At 39.4% G+C, this 23,545-nt stretch overlaps 1 protein-coding gene across 1 annotated transcript in view; it reads left to right on the forward strand.

Moving 5' to 3' along the window:
• Positions 1-23,545, forward strand: part of LOC122542027 (meiosis inhibitor protein 1-like) — a 187,688-nt gene that overhangs the window by 135,400 nt on the left and 28,743 nt on the right. The window contains exons 19-22 of the mRNA XM_043679317.1: positions 1,334-1,511; positions 7,148-7,295; positions 17,434-17,697; positions 23,004-23,172. Of these exons, the coding sequence (XP_043535252.1) occupies positions 1,334-1,511; positions 7,148-7,295; positions 17,434-17,697; positions 23,004-23,172 (759 nt within the window). The remainder of the gene's footprint in view (positions 1-1,333; positions 1,512-7,147; positions 7,296-17,433; positions 17,698-23,003; positions 23,173-23,545) is intronic.

Genomic DNA, 23,545 nt, shown 5'->3' on the forward strand with positions numbered 1-23,545 from the left:
CTGCCTTATTTCCCAAGAGTAGGTCAAGTTTTGCTCCTTCTCTAGTAGGTACATCCACATACTGAATCAGAAAATTGTCTTGTACGCACTTAAGAAATTCCTCTCCATCGAAACCTTTAACACTAGAACAGTCCCATTCGAAGTTTGGAAGTTAAAATCCCCGACTATAACTACCCTATTATTCTTACAGATAGCTGTGATCTCCTTACAAGTTTGTTTCTCAATTTCCCTCTGACTATTAGGGGGTCTATAATACAATCCCAATAAGGTGATCATCCCTTTCTTATTTCTCAGTTCCACCCAAATAACTTCCCAAATGTATTTCCAGGAATATCCTCCCTCAGCACAGCTGTAATGCTATCCGTTATCAAAAATGCCACTCCCCCTCCTCTCTTGCCTCCCTTTCTATCCTTCCTGTAGCATTTGTATCCTGGAACATTAAGCTGCCAGTCCTGCCCATCCCTGAGCCATGTTTCTGTAATTGCTATGACATCCCAGTTTCATGTTCCTAACCATGCCCTGAGTTCATCTGCCTTCCCTGTTAGGCCCCTTGCATTGAAATAAATGCAGTTTAATTTATTAGTCCTACCTTGTCCCTGCCTGCTCTGACTGTTTGATTCACTTCTGTTCTCAACTGTTTTATTGGATCACTGTCTCAAAATACATCCTGTGCTCATTTTGTTCTCAGGAGTCCCTGTTTTCCTGTCAGTGAGGTCTTCGAAAGTCATGTCAGAACTGTTTCAATTGATGCTGTACTTACTATGTCTTGTACTTCTTGTTTGGTGTCTATTAATCCTCCAAATGTTTTTGAAATATAATAATGTGAAAGTTACTAGAAATGTTCATGATTTTTGTTTGATTATTTTGAACAATGGCAGCAGCCTGCATTTATACAGTACCTTTAATGAAGTGAAAGGAACTAAGGTGATTCAAAAATGTCTGATAATTTGTAATAGCAGGGGATAAAAACATGGAAAAGAGAAGTCTATGTACTTTTTTTCCTTTTTGTTTAAATAGTTTACTTGCTATTTTTGCTTCCAATTTTCCTCCTTTGTCTCCTGGTGATACTCCCTCATGCTGCAGTGTAACTCCATAGTTAGTAGCAGTCTCTGAATAGTTTGCCTCTTTATGCCATTATTTATATCTGATCCTCTTGTCGGTTGGCATGTTTTTCAACTGTGGCAAATATCACAGCTGAGTGCAATGCTTGCTTCATTTAATGTTCACAAATCAATCATGTGAAGTAATCCTGGCTGCACCATTATCAAGCTAAGTAGGATTATGATTTTTAAAATTGTTTTAGGCCGTGATCTCTTTTTTTCCTTCATTTTAGATCTTGATAGTGTATCCATGCTTTTTGCAAAGTGTATTCCACATCTGAACTGCACGTTTTTAGATGCTGTATCCATGCTTTCAGAAAGTGCAGATACAATTGCAATAGATGAAGACATTCAGAATCATCATCATTGTCTTTTAGTAATATTGCATCTGGCTCATATGTATGACAACAGGTAAGAGGTTTTATAAATTGCCTTTTCTAAAGAAGTGGGAGAATGACAGATTAGATGCTACAGCAAACAGTTTATTAACCAGCGCCTATGGGACCAGGACTGTGCTGTTGATCAAATATTCCAGATAATCAATAACCACAATAGAGTCATACAGGAAACAGATCTTCCAGTCCCAGCCAGTCCATGCCAAACATAATTCCAAACTAAACTAGTCCCACCTACCTACACTTGGTCCATACACCTCCAAACCTTTTTTATTCATGTATTTGTCCAAATATCTTTAAAGCACTGTAACTGTACCCGCATCCAACACTTCCTGTGAAAGTTCATTCACACATGAATTACTCTGTGTAAAAACAGTTGCCCCCATGTCCTTTTTCAATCTTTCTCTTCTCACCCTAAAACACATGCTCCTAGTCTTAAAATCCCCCACCTTGCATTCACCTTTTCTATACCCTTCATGATTTTAAAAACCTCCATAAGGTCTCCCCTCACCTCCTACGCTCCATTGAAAAAGTCCCAGCCTATGCAGCCTCTCCTTATAACTCAAACCTTCCATTCCCGGCAATGTCCTGGTAAATCTTTTCTGAACCCTCTCCAGCTTGGTAATATCTTTCATATCAAAAGGTGACCAGTACTCCAGAAGAGGCCTAACCAACGACCTGTACAACCTGAACTTGACATGCTAACTGTATACTCAAAGGTCTGAGCATTGAAGGCAAGCGTGCAAAACACTTTCTTAATCACTCTGTCTACTGTGATGCAAACTTGAAATATTATGTCTGAATCCCTAGATCTCTCTGTTTTACTACACTATACAAGGCCCTACGTTTAATTGTATAAGTTTATTCTTTATAAAGCAATTTAAACCCTGACCAAGTGAAGCTTTGAGATATAACATCCCTCAAACAATTTATGCAAAAACATCAACACATCTCCAAAAACACACAGGAAGTAATTGAAGTGTAACACACGGGGTATTATATATCACTGTTATTTACAGCATAAATACTTGGACATCATGATAGATCATGGTATTTGAGGTATATAATTTTTGCCGTTTTATCAAGAGTGCCAGTTGATGAAGTACCAGTTAAAACAAAGTTTGCTCTATTAAACCAATAACAATCTGCTTTTTTAAAAAAACGTAGATGTCAGTTAGCAATCCTGAAATTTCTTCTTAGTAACCAGTTCCATTATTCTTCATATAGTGAATGCATTTTTCTATTAATGTTGCCTTTTTATGAAAGTTATATTATATGAGACTACTTCTAATATGCTGAGATCTCCCATATTTTATTTATTCTTCCTTATTAATTGTTAGAGCATCACAAATCTTTTCCCTAGTCACTTTCTTTGATTTATAGAGGTAATTTCTTTTTTACTTTGTCAAAGTGTTTGCTGATCCACTTAGGGATTACTTTTTATGTGATATAAGAATCTATCTATCCTCCAGTTTCAATATTATGCCTCCATTAGAGTAGAATAGAGTAATTTTTATTTGTCATTTCTACCATATACAACTGATAAAGTAAAAGCAATACAGCGTTCCTCCAGGACCAGGGGTGCTACATTGACAACACAATCTACACAATTGTACACAGTGAAAATGTGTAAGAAGTGCAAAACACGCAAGTTACAGTGTAACAGAAGAATGATGAATAATAGAATTTTTCTAGCAGCATTGCAAAAGACTTTCAAATGGGAAAGAGTCCGATTATACTGTGTTAAGGAGCCTGATGGCCATGAGAGACTATCTTCTGCCAGATGACAGGAGGGAAAAGAGTTTTGAGTGAGGGGTGTGTGGGGTCTTCCACAATGCTCTTAGCTTTTTGGATGCAGTGTGTGGAGTAAATGACTGTAATGAAGGGAAGAGAGACCCCGATGATCTCCTCAGCTGTCCTCACTATCCATTGTAGGGTCTTATGATCTGAGACGGTGCAATTCCTGAACCAGCCAGTGATGCCACAGTTCAGGGTACTCTCAATGAACCCTCTGTAGAATGTGGAGAAGTTGAGTGGTGGGGGTGAGCTTTCCTCAGCCTGTGCAAAAAGTAATAATGCTGTTGAGTTTTCTTGGCCTTGGAACTGGTGTTGAGGGTCCAGGTGAGATTCTCCGCCAGGTGTACACCAAGAAATTTGGTGCTCTTCGCAAACTCCACGGGGGAGCTGTTGATGTCCAACAGAGTGGTCGCTCCTGAAGTCAACAACCATCTCTTTTGTCTTGTCCATGTTCAGAAACAGGTTATTGGATCTACACCAGTCCATTAGCGTTGCATCTCCTCTTTATATGCTGACTCGTTGTTCCAGCTGATGAGACCAATTACGGTTGTAGGATCAGCAAACTTGATGATGTGATTTGACCTGTGCATCGCTACGCAGTTGTGTGTCAGCAGGGTGAACAGCAGTGGACTGAGCACACAGCCCTGGGGGGCCCCCATGCTCACTGTGATGGTGATTATGATGGTTTGGAGATGTTGTTCCAGATCCGGACTGACTGAGGTCTCCCAGTCAGGAAGTCCAGGATCCAGTTACACAGGAAGGTACTTAGGCCGAGCAGACTCAGCTTTCCAATCAGGTGCTGAGGAATGATAGTATTAAATGCAGAATTGGAGTCTATGAACAGTAATCTGATATGGGTGTCTTTCTTCTCTAGGTGGGTGAGGGCCAGATGGAGGGTAGTGGAAATGACATAATCTGTTGAGCGGTTGGGTTGATACACGAACTGCAGGGTATCCAATGAGGGAGGCAGCAGGGTCTTAATATGCCTCATCACAAGCCTCTCAAACCACTTCATGATGATGGGTGGAAGTGCAACAGGGCAGTAGTCATTGAGACAGGCTGCTGAAGACTTCTTTGGCACGGGGGAGATGGTAACCTTGAAGCACGTTGGAACTATGGTGCAGCTCAGGGAGATGTTGATGGTGTTCCTGAGAACATCCGCTAGTACGTCAGAGCATCCTCTGAGTACTCTGCCAGGGATGTTATCTGGTCCAGCAGCCTTATGTGGATTGACTCTGCATAGGGTTTTCCTCACGTGGGCAATGGTAAGACACAGCACCTAGTCATTGGGAGGGGATGTGGACTTCCTCACTGCTAAGTCGTTTCATGCTTCAAACCATACATAAAAGTTGTTCAACTCATCCGGGAGGGAGGCATCACCAGCACAAGCTCCTGGATGCCTTTTCACATGCTCTGCGTATCACCACTGAAAGTGGCTGTGTATTCTCTGTGCATGTGCATGCTTTGCCTCTTTGATGGTCCGGGTCAGGTTAGCCCTTGCTGTTGTTAGGGCTGCCTTGTCATCTGTTCTGAAAGCAAAATCACGGTCCTCAGCAGCACACGCCTTTGTGATCATCCACGGCTTCTGGTTGGGGCGAGAAGTGATGGTCTTGGACATCACTTGCTAACGTGGCAAATCACCGACACCTTATACTCCTGTAAGTTGATGGATTGCCTCTGTGAACACGCGCCAGATAGTGCACTCAAAACAGTCTTGAAGAACAGAAATGACTGTTCATTTGCTCTTCATTATGCATTTATCCAAGATAAATCTTTAGTATCATTTAACCAATGATCAAGCCTCATTCAATTGGGTGTGCAGAAAAGTACACCAGGAGTAGCACTAGCCATACTTAAAAGTGAGATGCCACCCTGATGAAGTTGTAATACAGATCATGCATGCTAAACAACTGAAACAACATGCAAAAGACAGCTAAGTGATCCTACAACCAATGAATCTGAGCAAAACCCTCCAGTCTTTCCACATAATTGATAGTGGACAACTAAACAATGAAATGGTAGAGTAATCTCTATAAATATCCCCATCCTTGAGGATTGGGGAGCTCAGCATAAAAGGCAAGGCTGAACATTTGGAGTAACTTTTAACAAATAAACTGTTTAAAAAGAGAGAAAAATACACAGACTTCTCCATGTTTTTATTTCTTGTTATGATGAATTATCTTTATGTATCTTAATCTGGAAATGCCGAATGGAGGAGCCAACATGCCTCCTACTGTATTCCCGAACATCATAATGCCAGTCTTCAGCCATTTCAATTCACCCCATGTGATATCAAGAAATGGCTGAAGGCATTGGATACTGAAAGCTATAGGTCCAGACAATATCTCAACCGTAACATTGAAAACCCCAGAACAAGCTGTTCCGTTTCCATGTTGTTCCAGTATAGTTACAATACCAGCATGTACCCAACAAATGCCCAAGTATGTCCTGACAACAAAAGGTAGGACAAATCCAATCCAGCCTATCCTATTCTCCCCATTGATGTGCAGCAAAACCCAGGACAATATTCAGGCTGGTGCTGATAAGTAGCAAGTAACATTCACATTACTGAAATGCCAGGCAATAACTGACTCCAGCAAGAGACAATCTAACCATCTCTAGTTGAAATTCAGTGGCATTTCCATTTCTGAATTTCTTAGTATCAGCATCCTGGGTTTTATAATTAATCAGCAACTGGACTGGAATAAACCATTCAACTGTTGGCAACAAGAACAGATAGTATTATTGAATCCCATAGTATCATCATCCTGGGGATTACCATTGACCAGAAACTGAACTGGAATAGTTATGAACATACTCTAGCTACAAGAGCAGGTCAGAGGCTGGAACTTCTGCGGCAAGTAACTCATCTCATCTGACTCCTCAAAACATACCCAACATCTTCAAGACATAAATCAAAAGTGCAATAGAATACTCTCCCATTGCCTGGATGAGTATAACTCCCCTTCAAGAAGCTTGGCCCTGTGTACCACCTTAAACATTCACTTCCTCTACTATTGACACAGTGGCTACAAAGATGCACTGCAGCAGTTCACCAAGTCTCTTACAGTAAGACCATCAAGGCAATGTGGCTGTTTGGGCTGGGAAGAATTCAAAAAAAGGTTGGGCAGACAGTGCCCTGAAATTGAGCAGCTGGTGGCAGGTTGAGCAAGAGGGTCATAGCTGTCCTGTTTATTGGATGCAAAACAGAAAATTGCTTATTAAATGAGAATTAGGAAAAGCAATATGGCTAACATCCTGGATGTAGTTGAGCTCAGTAATGGCTGAAAACTACAACTATATCACAACAGATAATTGTTTATGTGCAGTGTTTCTATCTAAAACATTTGCATAAGATTTGCATTAGGAATACTTTCATTGTATCAGCGATAAATTCTAAAGGATGAAATCATTAGCAAAGGAATTTTTAGCATGTGCTACTTAGTTTTTAATATGTATTTACACACAATGTTGAGTATTGGCTTAAGCGAGCTGCGCAATTGAGGCATGGACCATAGTTTACTACTGTGTGGTCTAATTATTAATATGTCAATGCCAAGAAACTATTTATCTTATAACATTTCGCCCTTGAAATATCTGTAAATATTAGTATATAAAAGATCAATGCATTGGGTTGTAATTTTCTTGTCTGCTATTTTGATGGGAATAGCTTGCTTAGAAAAGAAAGGGTTGAACATCTGTTGAAACAACTTAAGGGTGTTAGGCATTGATTGGGGGTGTTTGATTAAATCATGGTATATTCCTGGTAATTCAAGATCAGCTATATATATTTATTTGTTCAGAGTCAAGTATTCAAGTATATTTTAGAACGTTTAACTTTTTTTGCTTCTTTAGATTTTTTTCAGAAGGTCCTGTGTTCACAGCTATCAGTAACTTCTTACACACATCCTTAGTTCAAGGACATTCACTTCCACCCTTTGTACTTAGAGCTGCTCTCTATCTGTTGTCTGTGTGTCAAGAAAAGTGCAGCAGACTGGACTGGGTAAATGAATATTTTTATTGTTTGCTATGTGTAGAATAACATCTTTTGGTGGTTTGGTTGTACACAATATTTCTTTTAAATACTACTAAAAATCAACAACTTTATAAAACAAGAATACTTAAAATGTATGTTAAGATAACAATGGGGAATGTATCACCAAGGACTGAGGCTAATCTGTATTCAACAAAGATCCTAAACTTGGGAAATATAATGATTTTGTGCATGGCTGTGACTTTCATTTTTTCTCTCTAACAAATTATATTTATATAATTTAGAAATACAGAGAATAGCAAAAGGCACTTCACACAGGTATAGGGAGAAATATGGACATTGAGCCAAACAGTAAGACATTAGGAGATGTGTCTAAAGGTATGGTGAAATAGATGGGTTGATGAAATGAACAGGTGTATGGGCTGAGGCTTTTATGGGACTAAATGGAGAGACAGAAGGGGCTCAGTTGATTAATTATTGAAAAGAAGTGCAGTAATCATGTTTTCAGTTATTTTCCACCCTTTCGGCGATAAGCTAACAGCATATCAAATCTGTGCTACCTGCTCAGCATTATAATTGCTTTGTTCAGCTATTACTCCCAACATTATGTTCTTTCTGATATGTAGCCCATGAAAAAAGTAGAGAAGCTGGGCAATAATTAAACCTAGCTGCTAACTATATTTGGGTTTTATGCCTTAAATAAGTGCTTAAAAATGTGTTGCTGGAAAAGCACAGCAGGTCAGACAGCATCAAAGGAACAGGAGAATCGATATTTCGGGCATAAGCCTTTCTTCCTGAATCTACAACATTTTATACCACAGGAATAAAGAATGAAAAGGGATTTTGTAAGGAATAGGATGAGAGTGAGAGTGGTGGCGATTAACATTGCAAAAGCAACCTTACACAGGATCACCAAAAATAGGGACAGGAATAGCCTGCTACTAAGATCAGAGAAGGATATAAGAAAGAAGGATAAATCCTACTATTAGATTTAAAAAGTTCAGAGACATTAGCGAATTCAGTCACCGTACTTTCATATCTGGAGAAAGACCAACAGACTTTACAAAGATACTCTTAGATGTACCACATTAGCCAAACATGGCTTGGATGTATATTATTCAGATCCAGTAAAACAAAACCCATATCAGTCAAACCCAGAGAAACAAGCCAAAGTAACAAAAGAAATGTAATACATGTTGGGAAATCAACTGATTGAACCAAGTCAGAGAAATGTGAGTTCTCCTGTCCTATTGGTTTCTAAACCAGATAATTCAATTAGATTGTGAGTAGTCTATGGGAAAGTAAATACAGATTCATACCCTGTTCCCAGACTACTGCATAGATAGGATTAGCAGTGAGTCATTCTTCTCTAAAACTGGCTTGTTAAAAGGATACTGGCAAGTATTATTGATGAGAGCTAACAAAATGTCACATTTATCACATGTGGAGGATTGTACCAATGGCAGGTGATGGTATTAGGATTTAAGAGCGCCTCAGGCACATCTCAATTATTAATGAACAGTCATAGCTGAAGTGTATAATTGTGTAGTTTACTTGGATGATAGTGTAGTACATCGTGCTACATGGAATTAACATGGAGAACAATTAGAAAACCTGTTTACACAATTGGCAGCCAGGATAGTATTGAATCTAGAAAAAGTGAATTTGCAAAAGTGAAGGTGACATACTTGAGACATGCTCCAATGCTTGGAAGTTTACGTTTGGCTTGGAAACTTAAACTGTGGTTTTTGTTCAAAATTTTAAAAAAAGCCTGAGAGGTTGGTCAAAAGAGTTTAAATCTACAGCCATTTAACATAAAAATGTGCATATATTCAGGACAGAAAATGAATTGCTGATGCCTTATCCTGAATGTAAAATATTATAAATGGACCCAGAATCAATCTCTGTAGAACCCAGCTGGTCACCGGCTTCCAGACCAAAAAACAACCCTCTACCACCACCCTCTGTCTCCTACCGTAAAGCTCACATTTGCAGCTTATTTTATTGATTTATGCCAGCAATGTCCCCTTTAATTTAAAAAAATCTTAATTTTTCCTTCTAAAACTTTCTTTCTAAACCTGGCTTTCAAGTTTAGAAACTACTGCTGGATCAAGATCTAAAGAAAAAATGGTTAAATCCAATCTAATGATATTCTTCCTCATTTATGAATTATATTGGAAATAAAGTTTAAAATAGAGATCTCTGGAGCAAAGGAAGAAAAACTATTTTGAGGGAAGCCCAGTTTAGGTTCTTCTTTAAACATATAGAAATACCTATCTATATACAAACTTTATGGGTTGTCAAAGTGTGTTTTAATTAAAGCAAGTTTTGATGTATCAAAAGAATAGTTGTTTCAGAAGAGCCTGGCCAACAAGACTTTGAATTTTCTTTAATATTAGCCACTAAAGGAGAACAATAGGGTAATTGCGTGTGGTGAAGATCAGTGGCGAATGAAGGAAACTGTAATTGATGTGGGGCTTTTGGCAGCTTCCCAACATCAAGCCTATTGTTTCTTTAATATCCTTTTGTGGAGGCTTATAGCAGGCCTTTGATTTCCTGTGTCAAGAACAGTTTGGTTTCTATATTGTATCTTCAGATTGAAGGAGTTCCCGGAAATTAAGAAATAATCCATGAGGAAATCTCAGAGCAAACCTTCAAGAAGAAAAATATATTTTGATCACTGCCTCTCATTCTTTTAAGTTTCATAAATATAGGTTTTGTCTGCGTACATTTATGGATATATCCTGCCAGGAGATAGTGAGAACTGCAGATGTTGGAGAGTCAGAGTGGATAGACAGTTGAACTGGAAAAAGTACAGCAGGTCAAGCAGCATCAGAGGACGGAGGGGCGTTGACGTTTCAGGTCGGAACCTCTCACCAGGACTGGGGGAGTGGAAGGGGACTGCGAAATGCACAGAGGGAGGGGGTGGGGCTGGGGGAAAGGTAGTAGGATGGTGATAGGTGGATGTAGGAGGGAGGTGACTGTGAGTGGTCAGTGGGAGGGTGGAGTGGATAGTTGGGAAGGAATATGGGCAGGGAGGGTCAGGTTAAGGGGGCAAGGTGGAAAGGGAAGGCTGGGCTTGGGATGAGGTAGCGAGTGGGAAGATTTGGAAGCTACATATCCTGCCAGGATAAAATAATAATGCAGCAATTGTCTTGAAGGCAGAGTACTGTTGAGTGTTAATCCAACTCAAACAGAAGTGGCTTCAGTGGATTGGGAATGTCCACAGGATGGAAGATTGTTGCACACCTGAGGACCTTATGTAATGAGATCGCTAGAACTAAATGACAAGTGCACTTGTGTCTTTTGCTGAAAACAGTATTTTTTAAAAAGTAAGTAACTGCTTTTCCACAAGTGAAGAACAGCCAGCTGATACAAATACGGAATAGAAATGGTAAGTTGAGGGTTGGATTTGAAAGTGTAGAAAAGGAAAGCTGAATGCACTGGAACTATAATTTGTAACACAATGACAAACACCAAGCCCACTGAATTTAAAGAGATGGTGGAAACTGTAGGTTAGGCAGAGAATGCATTGAAACCAATCCCTTTACTTCCAAGGCACTAACTCATATTTAAGCTGCTTTCTTCCGTCTTATATACATGTAAAATGTGTTGCTGCTTTTATTTTTATTGGTGGCTGAACTCTGATTTCAAATTCTAATTCCTCCCTATTTATTATTCTTTAGTCATCATTTTGCTGTTTCTAAAATTTTTCTAGTCTTCTGACCTCCCACAAGTCATTGCAATATAATATGCCTTTTCTTTCAATTTCATAACTTGCTGAACATCCTTAGCCACAGATGTTGCATCCTTCTAGAGACTCTTTCATTCTATTGATTGTGTATTTTATTTTTGAAAAGTGGTATGGATTATTCATTCAAATATCATCATCATCGGCAGTCATTCGCAAATGAGGATGACTCTCTTCCACTCTCGCGACAGTCCGTAGATGGCTGTACATCTTGATCCGGCTACCACAGGCTCTGTTACATTGGGGTAGAAGGTGGTCACACAAGGGGGTGGATGGGGTGTTGGTATGGCAACAGGCTCCTTTTGCTGTTTTCATCTGGCTTCCGCTCTTTCCCAATGGCAGGTCTTGAGGTGCTTGATGCCTACTCGGATTTGCTTTCTCGGATTCACCTTCATTTTGGATAGTCTTGGGCTAATGATTCCCAATGTCTGTTGGAATGCTGCACTTCGCCAACGAGGCTTTGAGGGTATAATTGAAGCATTTCCTCCATCCATCTGGGGCTTGCCTGCCATTTTGAAGCTGGGATTAGATGCGGATGATATGCCCAACTCATTGTAGTTGATCAAGGGTGGTCAGTACCTTGGTGCTGGGAATGTTGGCCTGGATAAGGAGGCTGATGTTGGTATGTCTTTCTTCCCAGTGGATTCATAGGATCTTGCACTGCTCCAGTGTCTTGAGGTGTCTGCTGTAGACAGTACACATCTCAGAGCCATACAGGAGGATGGGGACCACCACAGCACTGTAAACCATGATCTTGGTCTCGGACCTGATGTCATTATCTTCAAATACCTTTTCCTCAGGTGGCTGAAGGCTGCACTAGCATACTACAAGCAGTGCTGGATCTCTTTGGCAATCTCTTCACCCTTGGCCAACAGGACACTCCCTAAGTATTGGAAGTGCCATTACTTACTTATTGTCTTAACCTTTTAAACCCATTTCCCCAGTCCACTACAGCCAACTCTGTCTCCATACTTTTGTGATTACCTTTTTAAAGTTTAAAATTTTAGTTTTGGGCTCAAGTTGTGAAATATTATTGTGTTATGATTACTCTAGCCTAGAAAATCCTCTGCTATGGGGTCATTAATTATTCCAGTTTCACTATATATTGTCAGGTCTAAAAATGCCTGTTCCCTTGTTGTTCCCGAACATATCGATCTACCTGTCCAGAATGCATTCTTCGAACTCATTTTGAAGGCTACCTTAGCAAATGTGATTTATCCAATCTGCACGTGGTGCAATTTTTATCATGCAATGATCCCGAGGAATGCTGTGTATATAGTGAACCTGGATCTCTTTTGTCATCTGTATTATTGGTTAGTTTTCCCAATGCTGCATCTTATCTTATTTGCTGCTTCTGTTTTTGGTTTCCTTGTACATCTTGCCATCTATAATTCTCATTGCCACTATCTCTTGCATTTGCTTTTCCCTTTGATCTTTTGCTATCCTTTTCCTGTGCCCTTTCCACATCTCCAATGTCTGTATTTAATTCCTCTCCCCTTACTGTTTATTTTTACTTTCACTTACCTTTACCCTTGCTTAACCACTGTGAACCTTTCCCTCAATTCATCTCTATTCACTATTCTGTTGCTTTACCTAGGTTCTTTTCTCTTCAGCTCTCCCTTCTGCTACTGTTACCCTTTCTCTCCCTTAACTCTTACCACCATCCCTCACCTTTTTTTTTCTCTCGCCCAGCATTATGTTATCATCTTAACCTGTCACTGTCTTGCTGTCATAATTCCTGCTCTTCACCTTCCCTTTCATTGTTGCCTCTTGCTCCTCCACAATAATTTGCATAAGAGTAACAAAAACAGAAACTGCTGAGGGAAACATTCAGCAGGTTAGGCAGAATCTGTGGAGAGAAACAGATAAAACATTCCAATGTGCTTCTGAAGACTATATGGAAGAAATATTAACAATAAGCAGAAGATATTATGTAGAGTGACTAAAGCTTATTCATATAAGTGGAATTTAAGGAGCCATTTGAAGGATGGAATGTGATATAGTTAAAGTGTTTCATAGAAAATTAACTATGCAGTGTGGGCCTAGGCAGGTGAAGATACAGCCATCAAAGATGGGGCTAAAGAAGAGGACATTGCATGAAACAGTCAAAGTTAGAAAACAGTATAGGGATTCAAACACAAACATGAGAATTTTAAATTGAAGGAATGATGCCGATGTCTTTACTGCTGAACCATTTGTACCCACTCCTTTGTATCCCATTGGCTTATGTTTCCATTATGGTACAAACTGTAATTCACATGCATTTAATTGTCTGTTTGTCTTCCACATGCAGCTCCAAATCTCAATTTACACTTTCTTTTTCAATAGAATGTCTGGACAGTTGGTTGTTAGTCACCTTTGAAAAGCAGCTGTTTGCTTTTTAAAACATCATAGTAAAATGTTGTTGTACAGTATGCCAGTATAGTGATTTTTAACTTGGTTCTTCCTCTTTTAATCAACTATCGCTGTTTAATGTCAATTAAGTGAGGAAATGCCAATGGTGTTTGGAGCAACACTGATAATGAGAAGATACAAAATAGGAACAAGATTGGTTATTTGGTGCTAAAAACACCCCTGCCATTGGATATGACCATGGCAGTTTTACCTCATCTTTCCTTATTTTCTCCATGTCTCTTAATACCTTTAGTATACAAAAATTGGTTCTTCTCTAAGTTTAATATTTTCAATTGCAGAGCATCTATTGGCCTGAATTTCAGCTTAAATCAACACACCTGGTGGAGAGGGGAGTGTCAGTCAGGCACATGAGCTTAGAGATTAGGATACCTCTGTATCCTGTAGAGTTTTAACTCTGTCTTGACTATGACTCTATCAGAAAGTTTACTGTGTCACCAACTGGTTCCCTACCTGGAATCTAACCTGATGGGGTCACTGCTGATACTGAGGTTACTGGGAAATGGGTGGAGGGTGGAGGTGAGCAGTCTTGGTTTAAGGAAGTAACAGAAGATTGGAGGCCTTTAGCTAGGCAGGGTGCAAATATGAAATTGGAGGCTTGGGAGGAAAGTTGAGAATTGAGGTTTTGTGCGAGTGGAATCAGGGGACTGAGAACAAACGCTAAGGCTCCAGTCTTTCTTTTTGGGGAGAGGATTGGTAGGTTGAGTAGGAGGCCTTAGGAGGTGATGTTGAGAAATAATTCTGAGGCATTTTAAAGATTGTTAGGATTGTGGGAGGAGTTTAGAGTATGGGAATTCCCAATCCCAGACAGGCATGCCAAACTGCACATGCTGGAATCCAAAGTAGACAAGTAGCAGGCTGGAAGAACATAGCAAGCCAGGCAGCATCAGGCAGTGGAGAAGTCAACGTTTCGGGTATAATTTCAGGACCTGAAGAAGGGTTATGCCCGAAATGTTGACTTTGCCACCTCCTTATGCTGCCTCACTCACCGCATTCTTCCATCCCCCTGCTTGCCTAATCATGGAGACAGTCAGCTGAACCAAATCAGCCTTTCCACTTCTGTGTTCACAATACAATAAAATTAAAACCTTCAAGACCCTCAAAACTAACCTTAATGGTTCCTAACCAGATTTCTGAATAATCAGTTCCAGATTTTGTGAATAATCAATTTTTGATTGTAGCTTATATCTTTAATATAGCAAAATTAAACAATAACAATCTAATTAGTCTATGCTTTAAACTTAAAAGCCTTTGTTTTCAGCCCCATTCCCAAAAAAACCCACAAACAAACACAATTACAGGATAAATAAAATAACAAAACTGGCCAGATTACTTGAGTGGTTTCCATGATGTGTTGTTCCACAGCCATACATTGTGATTTCTTGGTTGGTTTTCTGAAGATGTTGATTACAGGTTGCTCAGATGAAGGCAGTAATATAGTACTTGTCTTAATTTTCTATGATCAAAGTTTTTAATAGCTGCTAATGGGAGGTTAGGCAGAGCACTTTCAGATCTTCATGCTGTGGCATCAACAACCAGAATACCTTTCCACAGAAAACACAGTGCAAAACCCAGTTCAAACCCTTTACACTTCCAACAGACTGACTATATCCTCCACAAGGCTCCATTTACCATTCAGCATCAACCATCTGCTTAAGCATAACATCTTTTCAAATCTTGTTGGAACCTGTTCCAAGATACTGACCTTGTTAATAGTCAACTTCTGCTATCTGTTTAAACATAATGCTCTTCCCTGGTGATGAAGCATCAGCAGAATCTTTTGATCAGGAATCAGTTTGCTATTAATTTTCTGGCCTGACCTTTCAAATAAACAAAAGCTTGTTCAGTCTGTTTTCCTTTTTGCATAAATTGTTACCACAGTCCAAAGGTTGACTATAGTTCACAGTTCCCAGTTCATTGCTGCAAACCAAAATTGATTAAGCAATAAAATGAAAAATTAGCAAGGGCTCTGAAATGCCTTCACCCTCAAAACAAGAAATACTGTTTTCTAAAAAAAAATGGATTTTATAACAAAGTTATGATTTGGAGGTGCCAGCGTTGGACTGGGGTGGACAAAATTAAAAACCACAAAACACCAGGTTATTTGGAAGCAGCAGCTTTTGAGGCGCTGCTTCAGCTTTTCTAACAATAGATACCATCTCAGCTCAGAGAATACATTAAAGGTGTGAGGTTAAAGTCTGTCTGTGTCCCGATGTTGAGTCAGACTGGTTCTATTTCGAAAGTGGGACTTACAGAATCTTACATGAATTTATGAGAATGTAACTTAAAAGGAGTTCTGGGATTTACATATTAAAGAGCCAAAACTAGTACATCCCATTCTAAAAGATGAAAGACTTAATCTAAATTTGTTTAATATATCATTACAGCTCCATGACACTTTTTTGCTATAAATTCTGTGTCTTATGGTCCTGTTCCACAACCACCTGATGAAGAGGCAGTGCCACGAAAGCTAGTGCTTCTAAATAAACTTGTTGGACTATAACCTGGTGTTGTGTGAATTTTAACTGTGACAAGACTAGTAACACTTAAATGACAAACAAAACACAAAACTGACAGCTGTTCATTCTTCCTCCACTAGATTCTTAATCGCATTCAACTTCTTGATCATGCTTTCAAATTTATAATATTTTACATTCAGGATAAGGCATCAGCAATTTCATTTTCTTTCCTGAATATATGCACATTTTTTATGTTAAATGGCTGCAGATTTAAACTCAATCTGACCAACCTGTCAGGCCTATTTTAAAATTTTCATCAAAAACCACAGTTTCAAAGTTCCCATGTCAAACATAAACTTGCAAGTATTGGAGCATGTCTCAAGTGTATCACCTTGGCTTTTGCAAATTCACTTTTTGCTAGATTGTACTACACTATTATCCAAGTAAACTACACAGTTATACACTTCAGCTATGACTGTTCATTAATAATTGAGATGTGCCTGAGGCGCTCTTAAATCCTAATACCATCACCTGCCATTGGTACAATCCTCCACATGTGACAAATGTGACATTTTGTTAGCTCTCTTCAATTGTACTTGCCAGTATCCTTTTAACAAGCCAATTTTAGAGAAGAATGTCTTACTGCTCCCTATCTATGCAGTAGTCTGGGAACAGGGTATGAATCTGTATTTACTTTCCCATAGACTACTCACAATCTAATTGAATTATCTGGTTTAGAAACCAATAGGACAGGAGAACTCAAATTTCTCTGACTTGGTTCAATCAGTTGATTCCCCAACATGTATTACATTTCTTTTGTTACTTTGGCTTGTTTCTCTGGGTTTAATTGATATGGGTTTTGTTTTATTGGATCTGCATAATCTACATCCAAGTCATGTTTGGCTAATGTGATACATCTAAGAGTATCTTTGTAAAGTCTGTTGGTTTTTCTCCAGATATGAAAGTACGGTGACTGAATTCGCTAATGTCTCTGAACTTTTTAAATCTAATAGTAGGATTTATCCTTCTTTCTTATTTCCTTCTCTGAAAAATCAGCAAAGATTCTAACGATAGCCACATTTGAAAAGTCTAATAACGAAAAAGCTCTTGGCCAATTAGCAGACAGGATGGAGAAGAATTTGGGTCAAGATTCTGAACAAACTTTTGTCTCTTCTTGAAACTAAAATGTTCTTGTTTTGTTGCTAAAATCCCTCCATTATTGTAAAAAACATTATCTGGGTATTGAATTGAATTAACATGCTGTTTCAGCTTTAGAAGCCGGGTTCAACCTAGTCCAGGATGACAGACAAAATACAACATAATCTGCCAAATATAGGAGTCCACTGCAAAATGAATTTGGCAGATTGAACAGTGTTCTTACTGAACGATCCTACCAAATAAAACTGTCCTTAGTGGGATGCTAAATTAATAATCTAACATAGTTGTGCAGTATGATAAATGGAAATTCATTATTTGAGATACATAAATTATCAAATAATTCTAATCTATTTTCTATATCTTTTAGGTGTCATTGAACTCCATTTGTAATCTCCTGGATGGCATATCCAATTTCTCCTCTGTATATAGTTGCCACCCTCTAGTGCTGATGTTCTTTTTCCACTACCCAGAGTTGACAGATAGATTTGGTCACTTTGTCTTGAAGTGCTGGTTTGCTCATGTTGATATCAGCTGTTTTGAGGATGAAAATCTGGTTCCTAATCTGCAGAGTGACGCCAATTGCATGATGACTATTATCCAAGGAAATCCCAATGTACTCCTTATTCTGCTGGTAAATAATATTCCATGTAATTACTGCTAATTAGGTGAAAATTAAAAATACTTTTACATGGCCACAAGCTTAAAACTAATGTTTGGTATAATAAATTACACTGCCACAGAATCCCTTGTTTGTTTTTGCGTGCCTGAATATTCAGATGTAAGTGTAACTGAGTTACAATCAGGATTATGATTTCTGGACAAATCCAATATCAGATAGGAACTAAAATCACATTAACTCACAGTGAGATCAGAAAGGCAATTCTACTTGTGAACCTTTACCATCACAGAGCTCCTTCCTTACTCCAGTCTGCTCAATCAGGATTTCCAGTTCCACGTCCAAGAACCCATAAGCTCTTAATGACAGTCCTTGAGTCTTCTCTGTCGGTCCTTGAGCTATCCTGCTGCATACTGTTGTCTGTCATTGCACTGGTGGCTTCAGTAGAAGTGAGTGTGAGGAGCTTACCAATACTACTCCATAAAATTGTTCCTTATTGTTTGTCATCTATTGTCCCTTGATTCAAGGATAACAACTACCTAGCATCCTCATGTAACTAAATAGGCTGATTCTTGGTCTATAGATCCTTAGGTATATTGGCATGACCTCCATGAAGCAGTGGAATCTGGGTGCAGGATGGTGAGACTCAAGATTTGGAGAAAGTCACTTGACCACAGGTTTAAAAACAGCTTCTTGCCCGCTGTTATTAGACTTCTGAATGAACCTCTCAGATTTCAAATCTAATGTTGATCTGGCTATCTTTGAATGCCCTGCTCTGTTTAATCCTATGATGCTCGTAAAATATGATCTGCTTATACTGCACACAAAACAAAACTTTTCCCCTATATGTGGGTACATGTAACAATAATAAATCAAATCAAATCCTGCTAGGTTTATCTGCAGCCTATAAGGGGAACCACCATATGTCTTTTTAAAGATCCATGGGTGATCCTCAAGGTAACCCCAAGTGTGTTCAATAGCCACAATGGCTGCTGAAGTAACTCCACAGAGGCCAGTATCCTGTCGCCAAGTCACCCTTTATTTACACATGAACAGTCCTTACCTTTCATATTGCCTCTTCAGAGTCCGCTGTCAGAGTGCTAGAATTTCTGTCCCTCCTCTTTTTATCTTTAAGGCAGGGCTCCCTGATGAGACCCAATCAGCGAACTCAAATACTATGAGGTCCAACTGGCTGACCCCATTACAATCACATTACATCCCTCCCTCTCTGAGTCTGAGGACAAAGGCCGGTGCTTTTTCTTGCACAGCCTTATAAGACATTTTAGCACTGGATCTGGTTCCTTTGACTTGGCTTCCGATGCAGGTGATGTGTAATGTATAGAAACTTACCTCTTGCGCTAGTAGTCAGAATTGCATTCCTCTTCAGGCAGCAAAGGTGTTGAGGTAGCTACATCTCTAATTCAGATGACTCATCCATGCTTGATGGAGAGGATAAACCCACAGGTTCCAGTAGCCTTTCTGACTGTTCCTAGGGGCAGGGCACACTTCTCTCTCTCTCTCTCTCTCTCTCTCTCTCTCACTATCTCACTCTACTGGTAAATGATGGCCCATTATCTGTGACCAATACTTTCCGGACTCCATGTGTTGAAAAAGATGTATGCAGTTTTTCTGTTATTGTTCCCATGTTTGACAAATGGACCTTATGCACCTTCAACCACTTTACATGGGTGTGTACAATGACTAAAAACATTGAGCCCATGAGAGGACCTGCATAATAGACATGCAGTTAAGCCTAAGGTTTACCCGGCCATTTCCAGCGATGTGGGGGAGTTGCTGCTGTAAGTTTTGTCCTTATTGGCACTCTGAGCACTGTCCACCAACATGGCCATGTCTTTGTCCAGTCCTGGTCACCATCAATAACTTCTGGCCGAACTCTGATATTGTCAGCTGATATTGAGAGCACGTCCAGGAAATTTAATATTGTTACAGACTGTTCCGTTGGGGTACCACCACTGGTGTATCTGCTAATGAGAGGTGGTTCAATGCATCTGCAGGTGGTTTAATGCATCCTCCTGGACTGTATTCTAACTTATAATTAGAAGCACGTCGTATTAGAGCCCACTGCTGAATGCGGGACTAAAGCTATGGATGGCACTGCCTTGCCCTCTTCAAGCAGGCCAAACCGGAGTTTGTGGTCCATGTCAATCACGAGTTTTCAAGGTATTAGTGGAACGTCCTGACTTCGACTATGACCACCAATCCTTTTTTCTCCATCTGTGCGAATTTATACTCGGCATTAGCTAAAGTCCTGGATGCATATGCTATTGGGCGTTCCTCTCCATTGGGCCAATTATGAGGTGATACCACCAATGCCATATAGGGAGGCATCACATGTCAATACCAAATCTCGCTTGGGATCATAGTGTGCTAACACCGGAGAGGATTTTTCTTCACTTCCCCGAAGGCTATGGCTTAGCTACACAACTATTTTTTAGGAATTGATACAGAAGTACCAGGATGGAGGCCAAGTTATGTATGAACTTTCCAAAATAATTTACCAGCCAAAGGATAAACCTAAACTCCAGTACAAATATGGGAACTGTGGCACCTATGATCGCTCTCACTTTATCTTCCAACGGGTGTAACCTGATCTTGTTGACGATAGCCCAAGTAGGCCACTTGTGGGCCTGGAACACCTTTTTCCTTTCTAAGACTTACAACCGCCTTGGAAAAATGATTTAGGACTATAAGTAAGTTCTCTATACATTCTTTATGAGTTTACCATGTTATTAGAATGTCACCTAGATAAATGGCAACCTGAGGTAGACCTTGCAAAATGTTCTCCATCGTCTGCTGCAAAATTGAACAGGCTGACAATACACTGAACACCAGGCTCATATATTGGTACAAGCCCTTATGGGTATTATTTGTAGCATACTTATGGGAATCCTAGTCTAGATACAATTGCAAGTAAGTGTGGCTCATGTCCAGCTTCATGAAGGAAAGCCCCATGGTCAGCTTTTCATGTAAATCCTCTATCCAATTGATTAAATATTTATCCAGTTGCAAAAGATAGTTTTATCATTTGTTTAAGATCTGCAAAAAAGCGAACCGACCTGTCGGGCTTCAAAATTGGTTTGACCTATGCTGCCCATTCCACAATTTGGACTGGTTTGATAATACCTTTACTTCTCAGCCTTCTGCTCACTGCCTCTACTTTTGCTAGTGAGGCAAATGACACTGAGTGGGCCTTGCAGAATCATAGAATTACTTCCTGGTCAACATGCAGGATGGCCATGGCTCCTTTGATTGTCCCCACACCTTCCTGAAAGACTTCCAGGTATTTAATTAGGACTGCACTTAAGCAGCCATTTCCTAATTGAAAAATGTTGAGCCAATCATGGTGAACCTCTCTCAACCAATTTTGCCCCATCAAGCTCAGGCTCAAGTCTTTTACTACAATCAATGGTAATTGCACCAGCTACTGTTCATACTAGACCAGAACTGAAGTTGTAGCTTTAATCTATAAAGGTTCCCTGGTATATGTTCTTGGCCTAGCCAAGGTCTTGTGCAAACACACTTGATATTGACCGCCATTAGAACCAAATGACCATTTAGCCAGATGTTTATTTTGGTTGGTTCTGACTTGGATGTAGCTAAGCAATTTAACTGTTCCAAACCAGATGTAAGTGGACTTTCTAGGGTACGCACTCTCCTGGATACTAGGCTATGATTTCTCTTACTCAGACTTTCCAGGATATGAATTCTCTGGAAACTCTCCTTGGATACCAGAATTATCTTACTCATTTAAGTCTAGTAGGATTCTTTGGCTGTCTCGAGTCCACATACCAGATGCAACTATGATTGTTTATCAGCCAGGATCCTGAAGAAAATTTTAACTTTCATTAAATCTTGGCTTTGTTTTGGGGCTTTGCTGTGTGCTGACCTAGAGTCCCTCTGAACAGGATATGTCCTGAGTGAGACCATGCAATTGCCTTTACTCAAGTGGTGTTTCCCAAGCTCAGTCAGACTGGCAAAGGTATCCATTGGAATACCCTGGAACTCTTGCCACATTTTCCAATGATCAAGCCAGTTGCAGTGTCTGTTTGAAGTCCAATTGGGCTTTAGCTACTGGGCACTTTTGCATGGTTATACATTAATCCCACATACCAAACTGTCTCTAAACATCCATTAAAGGTTAAACCAGTCGTCATTGTCTTCTGTCAGCAGTCAAAAATCCCAATATGGAGTCCTCAGTTCTCAGATTGCAGAGTAAATATGAGAGTAAATTAGAGGATGCTTGGGTCGTAATATTCCTTAACTATGTCCATCAATTCTTGAAAGGTTTTAGTATTTGGTACCTTAGGGAAAGTTAGCCTCCTAATAATTGAAAAGGCTGTGGCTGCATTGCTTTCAGGGGAATCGCTTATTGCTTTTCATCTGTCACAATGCCATTTGCCTGGAAAGAATAACAAAATCTTTTCACATAATAGGCCGAGTCTTAGATAGTAGGGTTGAATGAGTCAAGCTTCTCAAACAAAGGCATGATGTTAGAATTGCTTATCCCAATACTTAGACAACTGTTAGATGCGGTTTTCTTCAGGATGGTGTTTTACTCTCGCCGCCAGTGAAATAACTCCACAGAAGCCTGTATCCCATCACTAAGTCACCCTTTATTTACACATGAACAGCCCTTGCCTATAGTGTTGGCTCTTCAGAGTCAGCTACCAGAGTACCAGAATCTCTGACCCTCCTCTTTTTATCTGTCAGCCAGGGCTCCCTGATTGAAACTGTTAATCTGGTCCAATCAAGGAACTGATATTCTATGAGGTCCAGCTGGCTGATTTTGTTACAATCATTTTAGCTGCTCTGACTAGCAGTTCTTAGGTGAGATTACTGACTTACTGGAGCGTGGGAAGCCCAACAGTGTCGAGCTAAGTCCATAGGAACTGCTAGGGAGAAAGAGCACAGGATTATCACCAGTTTTATAACAACTGGGTGGGATCTCTGTCAAACACATTAAAATCTGCATATTGCTTTCTTTAGTACCAATGGTACAAATTATGTCCTGAATATATAATCATAAGTGACTCAATTCAATGATGTCTGAGAGCAACTAATCTAATTGGTAAGAGTTTTTACATTGCAACACAAGCTGGATATTTTGTACATTGCTGTAATTATGACATAGCATACAAGATTTAATCCACTGTGCCTATCCATGAATGATTCACTAAGATTCAACATTAATGCTTTTCATTGAAATTATATAGAAGATTGGATTGAGAAAAACATGTCACAATTTTTCAAGTTACAACAAGTATTCAGTTCAAATCATTACATTATATCTTTTATGATAGGATATGGTCCACATTGAAGAAATGGAATTGGCTTACAAAGCATTGGTGACACTGAAATTTTTCCTGAGGAGTAGTGGCAATATTGTTCTGACTTCTGACCTACTTCGACCGCTACTGTTGCAAATATTACAAAAGTTCACAATAGAAAACAATGCACAGCCTTCCAAAGGTAAGCCACAACAGATGTACGGGTTCTGGAAGGTAAGTCAGATATTAAATTGAATTGAATTGAATTTATTGTCACGTGTACCAAGGCACAATGAAAAGCTTTTTATTGCGAGCAATACAGGCAGATCACACAGTTAAATAGCATAGATAAGTAAATAATAGGTAAACACAGGTATAGGCCAGTGCTAAGTGTTTGTGAGTCTATATGTATGAATAGTAACCTTTAACTCTTGCCTATTCATTAAGAATGTTTTAGTCAATTACCTTTCAGTTATTGTTGAATTAAAACTTACATTAAACCAGTCGTCAGATTAAACATTCAAATGCATCTATTTCACAAGATTTTAATTAATTGGTAGCAAGTTAATGGAAAG

This window comes from Chiloscyllium plagiosum, chromosome 39 (assembly GCF_004010195.1).
Source record: "Chiloscyllium plagiosum isolate BGI_BamShark_2017 chromosome 39, ASM401019v2, whole genome shotgun sequence".
Classification (NCBI taxonomy): domain Eukaryota; kingdom Metazoa; phylum Chordata; class Chondrichthyes; order Orectolobiformes; family Hemiscylliidae; genus Chiloscyllium; species Chiloscyllium plagiosum.